General features: G+C 36.4%; 1 protein-coding gene across 1 annotated transcript in view; it reads right to left on the minus strand.

The window, feature by feature from the left end:
* Window positions 1–1,219: 1,219 nt before the first annotated feature.
* Window positions 1,220–14,090, minus strand: part of LOC113058581 (prostacyclin receptor-like) — a 33,880-nt gene continuing 21,009 nt past the window's right edge. The window contains exon 3 of the mRNA XM_026226608.1: window positions 1,220–5,849. Within this exon, the coding sequence (XP_026082393.1) occupies window positions 5,571–5,849 (279 nt within the window). The 3' untranslated portion in view covers window positions 1,220–5,570. The remainder of the gene's footprint in view (window positions 5,850–14,090) is intronic.

Genomic DNA, 14,090 nt, shown 5'->3' on the forward strand with positions numbered 1-14,090 from the left:
TCTCACTATCATTCCTCTATGAAGTCTAAACATATGAAAAATTGCAAACTGCCCATTGGACCTTGTTCCAACCTAATTGCTAAAAGAAGTTTTTACTACGTGGGCCTTTTCTGTTGGCTTTTATCAATTTATGTCATAGCTCAGGATCTGTCCCTGCTGCTTTCAAACATGCCGTAGTTAGGCCTCTTCTTAAAAAATGGACTGGATCCCTCAGTCTTGTCTAATTTTAGACCAGTTTCTCACCTGCCATTTCTTTCAAAAGTTTTCATACAATTAAATTTTTTTTTTTTAGAAAATATCTCTTATTTTGAGAAATTCCATCTGGATTCAGATCACAATTGAGTCTGCACTGTTAATGGTGCACAACGATATTGCTCTGTTTGTTGATGCTAAGTGCCCTGTTAATCTAGTGCTACCTCATTTCATGGCAGCCTTTGATACAGTGGACAATGAAGTCCTTCTGTTTTGCCTTAATCACTTTGTTGTCATTCAGGGTCCTGCACTTCAGTGGTTCACATCATAATTGACCAATAGAACATTTTCTGTAGTGGTGGTGGAGTAAGAGTCCTCAATCACTACAGATAATGTAGTGAAAATTCTCTCTCTTGTGGAGTACCACAAGACTCTATTCTCAGTCCATTTTATTTTCACTTTATATGCTGCCTCACGGGTCCATTAAAGCCAGGCATAATATAGATTTTTTTTATATTTTCCTGTGAGACCCAAAATGCTGATGCAGTTGTGTCACTAATTGATTGCATTCATGATATTAAACTATGGTTTGAGCAAAATTTCCTTCACCTAATTATAGAAAAGGCTAAATATTTAATTTTGAGAAACTGTAACTTCTGACTTTTGATGCACTGACTTCAAAGCTTTTTTGAGAGTAGCTTGACATTTGATAAACAAATTGACAGTGTGGTTAAAGCTAGGTTTTTTTTTTTAGCTACATATTTTGGACAAGGTCAAACCATTTTTGAATTGCTCTGAACTTCAAAAAGCTATTCATGTTTTTATCAGTACAACATTATATTATTGTAATCCGCTTTATGTTGGGGTCTCACAATTGCCCCTCAGTCCCCTTCAGCTGGTGCAGAATGCTGCGGCCCGTCTTTTAAATAAAACATGCAAACGTGAGCACATCAACCCAGTTCTTTATTTGCTCCACTGGCTTCCAGTTTCTTTTAGAGTTGATTAAAAACAAACAGTGACATTTTAAAAAGCTCTCAGTGGCCTTGCCCCACCTTATGTACTGTAGTTGAGATGCTGGCTTCCCGTCAGCCAAACAGGGCTCTCAGGTTAACAAATCAACTTTTGCTGGAAGACCCAAGGCCACGTTTCATATACTGGGGGACCAGGCTTTTTTACTGTACCTGGGCCCAGACTCAGGAATAAGCTTCCCCCTAAAATGTATGCCATTATTGATTTAGGTTTTTTAAAAGCTTGGCTTAAAACTTATTTATTTAAACCGACTTTTAACAACTAGCAAGGTTGTAATTTTTTGTGTCTTTTATGTAGTTTTTGGCTTATATTTTTGTTGTTGTTGCTCTGAAAGCACTTTGGTTTACCTTGAGTGTTGTAATGGGCTGCATAAATAATTGTTGATTGTTGACCGATTGATTGACACAGAAAAGACCACAGCTGTTACAATAGGAGCAACTTCATTTACATTAAAGGCAGTGTTGGGTGTAACACTAAGTAACTGTTAATTAAATTACTTATCCACTGAAAAAAGTAAAGTATTGGATTACTGTTCATTTTTAGTTAATTTAATTACAGGTACTTATATTTGCTTTACAGTTCTAAAATCATTACTGAATTTGAAATGTAAATGTATCGTCTAAAAGTAAAATGCATCTTCTTTAACCATCTGTGCACTGGTACGTTCACTTGCAGTTTTTTTTTTTCCTGAAAAGAGAGAAAAGGACCTAAAATACCCAGATACAGATAAGGCTAAAATCAATTGAATCTATAAATGGTATACTTTAATTTGTGTACACCATGAACTCCTTTCTGAAATGCATTACAAAAACAAAATTAGACTTGGCGAATACATCACACACAGACATGAGAAACATATCTTGTAATGATGTACAAACTTCATAATCATCAGGAAGAAGGAGGCGGGAACGACAAAATAAAGACAAAATAAAGACAAAACAGCGTGTCAGCCCCTCACGGACGACTGACGCGCACAAATAAAAACCAAACACAACTAAAATCCAGGCCTGCCCCACTCGTCACATATCTATAGAAAACTTGAAGTGTCTTCTTTTAAATGAACCAATTCAAATTGAAAATGAATATTCTCTGATTATGTAATCGGTATGAAACTAAAGTGAGTTAGTCTTTCCCATCTCAGAACTAATTACCTGCTGCCATAGCTGCGTACAAATGCCCACCTAGATACAAAATCTGAATAAAAAAACCTTTAATCTACTTTCCTTTCTTTTTTGGAAGAAAACTTGAGGAATAAGCCAGAATTTACCTCAGATGAACAGTGCGATCTGACATGGCTTTATTAAGCCATGGAGATGATTTCTGTACTTACTGTACATTATACACATTTTACTAGGTGGGCTTTTCCTATCTTGCTAAATAATGTGTGAAAGAGAGTAAAATATGCTGAAATATGATATATATTCATATAAACCGTATATAGGCAACTTATACATATAGGCTAAATGTACAAAAGGAAGACAATTATGAGATATAATACAAATATAAAGTAATGTGAATATTTACACTGCATCATCATGAATGTAAAAGTCTGTTTAAATCAGTGGTTTCATCTACTATCAGATGTCGATGTTTATAGTGTGCTAGGCAATAATAATTTACTTTATAAAATATCAATAAAATGTTCATGAACTGTGTTGTAACACTCTGCGTAAGAGCCTACGTTATTTTCTGCAAAAACTGTATACAGTGTGGTAATACAGATAAAGCATATGTACATGGATGACAGTACAAAATGGATTTTTATTGTATTTATTTTTATTTTTTTGGGTAATGGTAATGCTAATGTTGCTGCTAATGTTTTAGACATGTACTGTACCATAGGCCTATGTCAGTGTGTATGAAAAATGATACTAATTGCTTTTAATGCTTACAGCTTGAGACATGTACCCATGGTTTTATTTCTAAGCATTAAGGTTTATAGGGATAGTATGAAGTACTTAATGATTTAAATAATTAAGTAACTTATTAAGTAATTACGTTACATTTCATACAAAGTAATTGATGTAATAAAAGTAACTTGCCAAATAACATGCCCAACACTGATTAAGGGTCATAAACTGTAACTGATCACTGAAAACTGTGCACCGATCTATGATATTTTTATGAAACAGTATATTAATTATCCAAATTGCATGCCTGAAGAAATAGACAAAGATGCATGTTTGTTTGGACAGGGTCTTTTGCGCTTTACTAAGTGTCCATTGTTTCTCGCTTGTCAACACTGCATGAACAAATCCAATGTACACAAAGCACTGTACAACACTGTACAAAGAAACATAAAAACACATGATATTATATCACGATAAGGCATCAGATTCACATCATGCATGCAGACACTGCACACTTTTACCAAACATGGAGAGGAAGTGAATTTACACTGCCACTCTACAGACTTTGTCAAACATGCACTACATCAATATGGTTTGACCTCACACTGCCAGTTAGTTTGTTTAGTTAAATGTCCTGATCCTCCTGAACAGACTGTTAATAGGTCATTCTAAGAAAAACAGTCATTTGTGTAATGAATGTGATCCCATTAAAGGATACTGAATTTATTAATATTATTCATTAGATTTAAATATTAAGATTAAACTTTTAAAATAAAATGTTTTACTTGAATCTGAATGTTCCCAGTCAAACAATCAGCTGTTAAAGATTTTTATTTTTATTTTTTGCCTCTTTACAGTTAGCCTTAGGGCTAGTAATGATAAGTAAATAATAACAATTTATTTCAATTTCTTTAAGTTCCACAGTAACATCTGCAAATTGAATAATATTCTTGCGCTGGTTTCTGAGAATGATTTTATAAAACATATAATGAAACGGTCTGTTTTTGTTATCAATGTTTTATAAGAGATCAGTGTAATATAGTGGCAGTTTTAACGGCAAATAGCTTCAAACAGAGTATATAAATGTTTACAAAAATCAAACACCATATGTGGTAAAAGCAAATGTATTTTAAAGACAGCTATCCATGTTTTTTAATGAAACATGTTAGGTGATATTAGTAGCTTCCAGAGCAGGTATGAAATTGCATTAGTATAGTTTAAACTATATACATTAGCTGAATTGGAAACATACTGTATGGTCAAATATATTAACATTATACACAAGCCTCTCCTCTGACACCATGAACAGACATGAAATGCTAAAGCATCAAGATATAAAACATAAAAGCCATCTCTTCCACATACATTTTGTTCTTCTCATGCCAATTGCTCTGTTTCTATTTTGGTGGCTGGCTAGCCCCGCCTACAGTGCAATATTATTGGTCCAAACTCCTGTACTGCACAGCTATTAGCTGTAACAGTCATTTATTTGTATTATTTACATTATATTATCACAGTTAAATTGAATTCGCTTTTCTTAAGTACCACTATAAAAAAAAAAACTGTAGAAATGTAGTTTTTACATTTTCAACAAAAGGCGTTCTTCTAAAAACACATCTTAACAACACCCAATAAGCTATTTTTGTATTATAACTAGCATGAGTTAATACCAAATAGTATTTTAACATCTCAAAAAATGTTACCTGGTATGGTTATGTCATGTTACCCTTGGTTAATTTCTTCTAAGTACGGTTCTGAATTGTTTTAAACTGTACATGTTGGCTAATGTGCTCATTCGCTGAAAAATAAATTAACAAATATAAATACGCTGTTTAACTTCTGTGGAAATATTTCTTCATGAGTTAATGTGATTGCTTTCACTGTATGATTCTTTAACTGTTTCCCTCAGATTCTGAAGACACACCAAGCTGTATGAATATTTAATGAGACAAACAATATGATTGGTTGTTTGCTACTAAACAACTTGCTTTAACTGTTCAACACATATTTTATCAAATCGTATACTTTTGCCACTGCAGTTTGGGTTTGCTTAAAAGTGTGTCAATTTTAGAAGGATTTTAACCTTTAAAGCTGAAAAGTGATACATGCAAAGTGTTTTCAACCCGTATTTTGGTTGCTTGTCGTTATTGATTTTTGCTACTGTATCCAATGTCTCTACTTTAAATTTGGACTTCCCCATTCATTAGTCTGTTACTAAGCAATTTGGTCAACTTCATCTTCCCAAAGTTCATAATGTTCTATCCTTGGTGATTATTGGTAAACTGGTATGTGTCAGTTCTCCAAATTGACACTGGTTTCATTCTTTTCCTTCACATCTTTGCAGAACCAAATTCTGTGGTTTACTTGCACATTGCCAATGGAGAGGAAACAGGTCCTTTGACATCCATGCTTTTATATTTGGTAGTAGGATTCTAAATCTCATCGTCTTGTTATATCTCACTGCACACCATTGTAAGTTCATAGTCGCTCATCAAGACCTCACTGGGGGAGGCTGCAGTAGATCTTAGTCTGGATGCTTGAGCTGTGTTTGGCATTTCCAGACTCCATGGGGAAGGACAGGGAGTTTTTTGCTGTGGTCTTCATTGTTTCTCTGGGGAAACAGCAGCGGAAGAGTGCACGGATGTGGTGAAAGACCGCCTTACGGAAGATGATGAAGATCCAGGGGTCCAAGATGGGGTTAAATGCAGAGAAGCGGAAAGCCATTAGGTTCTTCTGATCATTCCCAACCGGACTAATAGCGTTCACAAAGCCACAGATCTGAGGAGGAGACAGGGAACAATTAGAACAGTGGGAGATAAATAAGACCATTGCCACCTATCACATATTATACAGAATTGGAATACAATTGCGTTCAGTTTCGAGAAGCAGTTTGTCCCATATTTTATTGCTTTTCACCGAAACAGATGGCAACACTTTAGTATTCATTGGAAGTTGAAGTTTTGCAATTGTCAAAGATTAAAATGACAGATCAGAATGGAAAATAAATTGTAAAAGTTGGACTTGTGAAATCAGATTTTCGCAAGTCTGTGAAGTCAAGTCTCAAGTTCTAATGATGCATCAATTCTGTTTCCAGTCACAGTTATTTAGTATTATAATTTGCCTAAGTAGAAACCATACTGATGTGTGTGTAATGTTTTTTGACACATGCCAAAATTATGGTTTGTACTTTTTGGAATTGTCAAAAGTACACCATTTCAATAAAAAAACATATTTTCACTGAAACCACAAGAAACAGCACAACATCCCTGCAGAAACTTTCTCTCTGAATGACTGTTATTATCAGTTCCACATTTCCTGCAATAAATATCGAACAGATTAGCTTTATGATTAAGGCTGTGTTCTGGAAAAACATGACATGTCTGCTGGCACAGGTTGCAAGTTTTTGGACTAAATCTCACAATCCAACACTATTGCTGTAGATGAAAGGAAACACAGCAGATGTGGAGCGCCCCATTTCACTGTTCTCAAGAGAACCAATTCCCACAATTCACCAGCTCTGATTTTAATTGTTGCGTAGGATGTATAAAGAAAGATAATATGTCAAATGACAGTTGGAAAACATTTGGCACAATGCTGTTTACATCCAATGCACGAAAGTGATTAATTTCCTTAAATTTGACGTGCTGTTCAAGAGAAATAAAAATCAAGGCATGTTTCAAATTGCAGACATATCATTTCTTAATCAAATTTACATAAGATTTCACTTCCAACCAAAATTAAACACTCCTTTACTTCATGCATAATATCCAATGACACTGGAAATGGAAAAGAGAGTCACTGTTAATTCAGATTACACTAACCTTTAGTACTATTATTAGTACTAAAGTATCACTAAAATATTAGATTTTTCCTATAACCTTTCTGTATCATTTCTATATAGTGTTAACTATTTTATAGTCTAGTATTGTCTCATTATTCACTTTCTGCATAACATTTTTTTATTTATGTATTTATGTATGTATGTATGTTTATGTATTTAAAATAATTGGCAAATATGCCATAGTTTTTTATAGGCTAACAACGATGATTAGCTCATACATCAATCCACTGTTAGTCATGACTCTTATGCTCAATGAAGTATGGATGCAAGGTTCAACCATCAATGCCAGAAAAAGTATGTTTTGATGCTCTAGATGGTCATTAGCCTTCAGAACCCTTTGTTGCTCTTTACTTGCCAAGAGATTGACAGCAAATGATAAAGTCTTAGCAATATGTGGCTTTGTTGCTGATGAAATATCAAGATTAGAGATAAAATTGCAGCTAATATTAAAGGTCAAGATGCTGCCTTCCTCTTAGTGAGACAACATCTTACTTCAAAGCCTTTTAAGATAACACCTGTGATTTCTCATTCCACACTTAACCCTGTGTTATGCACGTGAAGACAGCAGAGAAGCACTCTCGCTCAACACAGTGGAGTGCATCTTTTGTTAACTTTGTGGTTTATTACTTTGAGTCGTATGGGACGCGGTATCACACAGCCCTCTCACAATATATTGCTTTACACATCTATCGCTTTTGCGGCACGGTTAATACTCACACTCACACTCACTGATCTATATTTAACTGAGCGCTCTTGTCCACTTTTTCCAACAAGCCAGAGACTGCTAAACAGAATTATCACACTAGTCAAACGAACCAGGCTTTGGGGGTCAAACGTGCCCCGGCATGGTTAAGATTGCCTAGTGTGAGCAAACCCTAATTATTCTCCCACATTCCACACACACGAGTCTCTACCCACCCATCAAGTGCTGTCCAGCGCCGCACTCAGCTGTGTTGGGTCCAGCGATCATCCATGTCTCTTCACTGAAGATTCCAGTTATAATGTTATGATAATGTTATGAACTTGTTTTTCTATAACAAACTATAACATATTTTCTATAAAAATGTTAATGTCCTGGCAGTGGCAAATAGCTTGTTTTATATTTGATTATTACATTAATGTCATAAGTTTTACAAGAAATATTTTAACCGCTACTATGTAAAAAGAATACTGCTGTAAAAAAGCATCTTATTTGTTTAAAGTGTTTGCAAACCAAATGTTATTACACTTTTGTTCATATAGCAGTATTTTTTAATGACATTAAAATACACTACTTATGAATTATTATTAATTGTGTGCATAACAATGCGATTAATTGCAGACAATAATGTGATTAATCGTGATTAAAAATAATAGATTTAAAAAATAAATAATAATACTCGTTGCCCAGCACTAATATATACACAAACACATACAGTGTGGGGGGCACTGTGGGAGTCCCTCTACGCTCCCTCCCTGGAACCACAATGAAACTAGTATGCATGCGACTTTGTGCCATAGCATGCAAACAAAGGTGGCAGGGAGGGGGTTTGGGAGGCGGGAGAAGCGGTGGTGAAGGGCTGGAAGAGATGCAGGCAGATGACGAAGGCGGCAAGGATGGAGGGAGAAGCCAGGTAGAGCTGGTGAACTGACGGGTCATGGTGGAGAGGAGGGAGCTTGGAGCTACGGTGGAGCCGCTGGGTCGCTGGGTCGATGGGTCAAGGTGGAGTCTGGGACTGAGAGGCTGCAGGCGGAGACAAGGGATCCTCAAACCATGACACCGATGGAAACTGCCCGAGGAGGTGGTGAGGACTGATGAAGAAGTGATGCAAGAGGGAGACTAGGTAAGGGTTTTGAGCAGTCCGGGGGTTCAGAGATGGAACACACATGGAGTGCCAGATGAAAGGAAACAACCTCCATGGCCTAGACTGGGCAGACAGACAGCTCAGGGCAGACACACAGTTCAAAAATGGCCTCTTTTGCCCTAACAGGACAGAAAGACTGGGTAACTCTGAATAAAAGTCCTGCCTCAGTTAACCCTCAGTACTGATACCCATGCCCTCACTCTCCACTTTTACATCCATCGATGCATGCGTTTTTGCCGGCTTTCACATCTGGTCAGACGATCGGTAAGTCTCTGGCTCCAGGGTTATCCTCAGCTCTGTCGCTCTTTCTTGCAATGACCGGTTGGTCATGGCGGGCTTTGGATCTGTGTTTTCATTGGGCTCTGGCTGTTGCTCTGTGCAGCAGGGTGAGGGTTGGCTGTGCTTTGGGTCCGGAGTTGGGCTGGTTGCAACATCGTCAGGAGGGCAGACAGTGAACTGGTTCCATTGTTCACCAGCACCCACTCCATAAATACGGTGGAATTCCCTCGAGGACTTTCCAAGGACAATTGCATTCCGCTTGCGTCGTCCGAATAGCTGGTGTTGCTGGAGATTCCTTGGAATAGTCTTGTGTGGTCCTCGAGGATAAGCTCCCCTGCTCCAGCAAAAGGAGGAGGAATTCAGGGCATTCCATATGAAAAAATAACCAAAAGAAACACTTTCAAAAACAAAAAAGAAATGCCAGCATTTCCCGCTCAATTTAGTTCATAATTTTTAGCGCTGTTGAATGGATTTTTAAACAGCTCTGAGTGGCCATTGTGTTCACACACTCAACAGATATGTCTGTTATTGGCTACAATAATCATCGCTTCAAGCTCTACACATAGCACTTACACAGATACACAGGGAAAACCTTGTCTATCAGCAGATCTCTTGATAGATGCGGCTTTCAAACGCTCTTGTGTGAACAAAATGGCAATCCTATTGTTTCCTTATGAACAGTGAAAAAATGGGAAAATACCGTAACCTTATTTTAAAAAGTAACTCAGATATTTTGTTGTAAGTTTAAAAGTAATTGCATTACTTTACTAGTTACTTAAAAAGAGTAATCTGATTATGTTACTTACAGCATTGTCAACCATAACATGAAAATAATCAGTATTATTTTAATATCGGTGCATCCCTACTTTCATAATGACATTGTGTTTATCATTTCAAGTGCGAAAAGCCCTGTACTCTTAACATATATCATATCTGAATACAGATATAAGAGACAAACAGATCTTGGAAGACCTCCATAGTTTCTCTACTGGCAATAACTGCTACTTTTCTTTGTGCTTAGAAGAAATCTTCATCATAGTCTGCAGCTGCAGCACTGTGATGATGTCATCGTTTATATTCCATCATTACAGAAGCATTGAGACTCAACGCTGACGCCTGATACGCTGAAGTACAAAGTGTCCTGGATGCTGGGGGAGCCAAAACCATAGATAGATCAGCACATTGGTTGCTCTTTGTGCCATTTCATCCAGTGATTATGGTATAAATATATTAGAAAGCCATGAGTGATGTTAACTGTCACCGTCACAGTTCAAGGTAACTTTTTGGGCACATAAATGGTCACCCAATATCACCAGCTCTGGATGTCATCACTCGTCAGCATTATTCGTTGTCAAAACACCTCAGCAAACACATCCCACAACATTCCCCTACATGTTGCTAAGACCTCATATGGTCCTCTGTGATACTCACCCTGGTAGGAAATGTATTTGGAGAAAAGTGTGGCCGGGAGCATGCAAATTATATGTAGTGGTTCAACTTCAAATGAACTGCATCCAAATCAAACAACTAAACTGACTTACTACCGTTCAAATGTTTGGGGTTAGTTAGAATATATATATATATATATATATATATATATATATATATATATATATATATATATAATGTTTTTGGAAGAAGTCCTATGCTTGCCAAGGCTGCATTTATTTGTAATATATTTAGGAATATTGTGAAATTTTATTTGAATCCAGGGATGCCTTCATCCAGCTCAGCTCTTTTCCAAAAGTGTCTGTGCTATGCACCCCCTCAGCCCCTTTTAGTGTCACATGATCCTTGAGAATTCATTCTAATATGCTGATTTGATGTTCAAGAAGATTTCTGATAATTATCAGTGATAATAATCAGTCCTTACATTGGTTACGCAAGTGTAATATAAACAGCGATATGCATGATGATCAGATATTTCTGTTTTGGGAAAGTGGCAAAGTCATGCACATACACTCTTACAGCACAGCTACTGTAAGCACGGTTGTCTTTTCCATGCCGAGAATGGTTTATAATCGTGCCTCGCCGTACCAGGCTCATGTGGAAAAATAACTCTAACCTTAGAACTGTTCGGCTCGATAGTGAAAAAGCGGCTATATTCAAACGTGAATGAAGACCATTTTGCTGAGGATGCCAGGTGTTAAAAAAAAAAAAAACAGAATAAATATTTGAATAATCGAAAAATGGTCCAGCCCTACATTCAGGTAAACGCAGTCAGATATGGAAACAGCTGAGAAAGAAATGGAATGTGATATTTATAATTATTATATTGGATCCATGCATCAGGTCTTAAAGGGATAGCGGCATATAAATACTGCTGGAGTCATTAATGATCATTAAACAACAAAACACCTAATGTTTTACCTAAAAATCTATGTTTAATTTAAACAGTATATAATATCCAGTGTTATTTTCCCCAACTGTTAAATTTTTGTATTTGAATACTACCAACCTTATTTATATTTGTAAAATATAGTGTTGTATTTATCTATGCTTGTAATTTGTGTATTCTTGTCTCTTTAATCCTGTTTAAACTGTTTTAGTTAATCTAGTAGTATTTGCTGTGGTATCAAAGAAGTACTTAACTTTACGAAATAAATGGAAAGCAAGTTAAATGTAAATATTTGTCTTTTCTTGCTGTTCAGAAAAAAATTATCCGAACCATGGGTCAATAACTGTAATGTGATCCGAAACTGTGAGATTTGTGATCTGTCGAACAAGAATAATATACACAAAATATTTTTGCCGATATATCGATATTGGCCCTTTTTTTCCCCTACACCCCCCCCCCCCCCACATACACACAAAAAAATACATATTGATCAGGCTCTAATCCTGTCATTATTAACATCTGCGGTTTCCTCAAGGCATTTGGACTCTTAATGGGTCTGTATCTAGTAAACATCCACTTCCCCATGCGCATGAAATACACCACTGAGGCGCTGCGAAAACTTGCAAAGAACAGCTGCTCCCAGCAATGTTCATGATGTGTTCACGGGTTCAACAGCAAGCGGTTTCATAAGAAGCAGTTTTTTTTTTTTGTTTGTTTGTTTGTTTTTGCTTGTTTTTTAAGAGCTTTAGGTTCTTTTGAGCCTTTCACTACTTTATAGAATGCATCTTTAAAGTTTGTCATGTTATGACTTGGATTCGGCATGTTCTCGTGAAAACAAATGTTCTTTCACATCCCATTTTCTTATGCAGTAATGTACACATTTTCCTTCTAATTGACAAGTGCTTTTGTTTTGTTTTTTGTTTCTTGTTTTATGACCTCTAAATTGCATTATGCTGGGGGAAAGTTTGGAAACTTTCAAGATACTTCTGATGATTACACTTCTGTCTGGTCATATTGCGCTATGACATTTAGAATCAGACCTTTGTGCTTCCATGTGCATTCTGGTCATATTTCATGATACAGAAGTACAGTACACTCATTTTTTTTTTACCTAAATATGATTGCTTGTGCCTGATATATACATACTATAAATTATACAATATCTTGGTTTCTCAATTTGACCAACAGCTTTAACTTTAATCTATGGTTGGGGAAATGCATGGAATTTTGATATGACTAATTGAAATGCAACTGTTTATGTTTCTCAATCCCATGCCAAGTTATATATTATACATCACACTTTCAAGTATTGGTTCAGTTCTTTAGACGTATGTGTGTGTGTGTGTGTGTGTGTGTGTGTGTGTGTTTGTATTTGAATGTCAGTTGATGTGTTGACAGCAAATTGCTTGTTCAATTTAAATGTGAATGAAAGTGGTGTCTTGACAAGTGTTTTGACAACTGTATTTAAAAATGTAAGGCAGTGGGGTAACATTTGCTTACATTTATTGATCCAAGTAAAACATTTTTTTTCAGTATGCATGAAGTAGTGTGTGCTAAAGAACAGATATATATATTGACAAGTGATCACTTAAACAACAATTTTCTGAGTAAGTGTTGACTGCCTGGATGTGCACAAGCCCCATGCAGCACAATTTACTCACACCTTTCACAGATAACATCTAACCAACAGTATGCATCTCACAGTTCCTTAAATAGAAGAAGGTCTGTAACACATTAAGCTTTTCTGTCCTTGACAATTAGATTGCGTTTCACTATATAAAAAAATAAAAAAATCTTAAATTTACTGTAGAGTCAAGTGAGAATTCAGGTACTACTGACACAAGTGAAGATGGAAGAATAGCCATGTGCGAACCTTAACAGCCATCAGCAAAACAGGAACATGGCAAAGTTTCATATCCTCCCAGGCCTGTTCAACCACATAAAACTAGAAAAACATTGAAGAAGGGATGACAATTCATTTCACAACCTCCCTGTCTGACTCTTTGCGTAATTTTGCCCTCTTCTCATTTGTTCCTTCACTTTTTTTGTCAGTCCACATGTTTCCTGGCACAATTACAAAAGCGGAATTCATTTCAGTTTCTGTGTCAGGAAGAGTGTGTTTCACTGCAAGCAATCTGAAGTGCTCAGAATAAACCTGTAACTCAAAGCAAGGGATCACACTTTACATTTTAGCTGTGGGACAATAAAGACGTGGGAAGAAATCACATACACCGAATAAGTCACCCAGGCAGTGATGATTATCATAAAGAGACAGATGTAACTAGGAAGCAGCCAGGAAGCAGCAACCATATAACAAACCCTTCATAACACCCCAGAAACCTCTCAGAACATTCTAGCAACCACACAGCAACGTTCTGCAGTTTATACCACTCAAAATGCCTTGCATAGAAACACTTGGCGACCACACAGCTCAGTTAAATTGTTTGTGTTAAACATTTGTGTTGAACTTACCATTTCAGGGCTGTAAACAGGGTTCTTTTTTATATTTAAAACGCTCAACAGATAAACAGATATTTATGCTTTCTTATCACATTTCTGAGTGAAGTCATTGATGTTAATGTGAGGTCATTAATGAACCGGTAATGTTTTTCATTTAAATGCAGATGAACTTCGAATGCATCAGGATATTGAATTTCAAAGGTCAGCTCTAAACCTTTTACACATGGGAATTTACACAATAAGTGCCAGGCGAGACA

The sequence above is a fragment of the Carassius auratus genome, chromosome 40 (genome assembly GCF_003368295.1).
Source record: "Carassius auratus strain Wakin chromosome 40, ASM336829v1, whole genome shotgun sequence".
NCBI classification, from domain to species: Eukaryota; Metazoa; Chordata; class Actinopteri; order Cypriniformes; family Cyprinidae; genus Carassius; species Carassius auratus.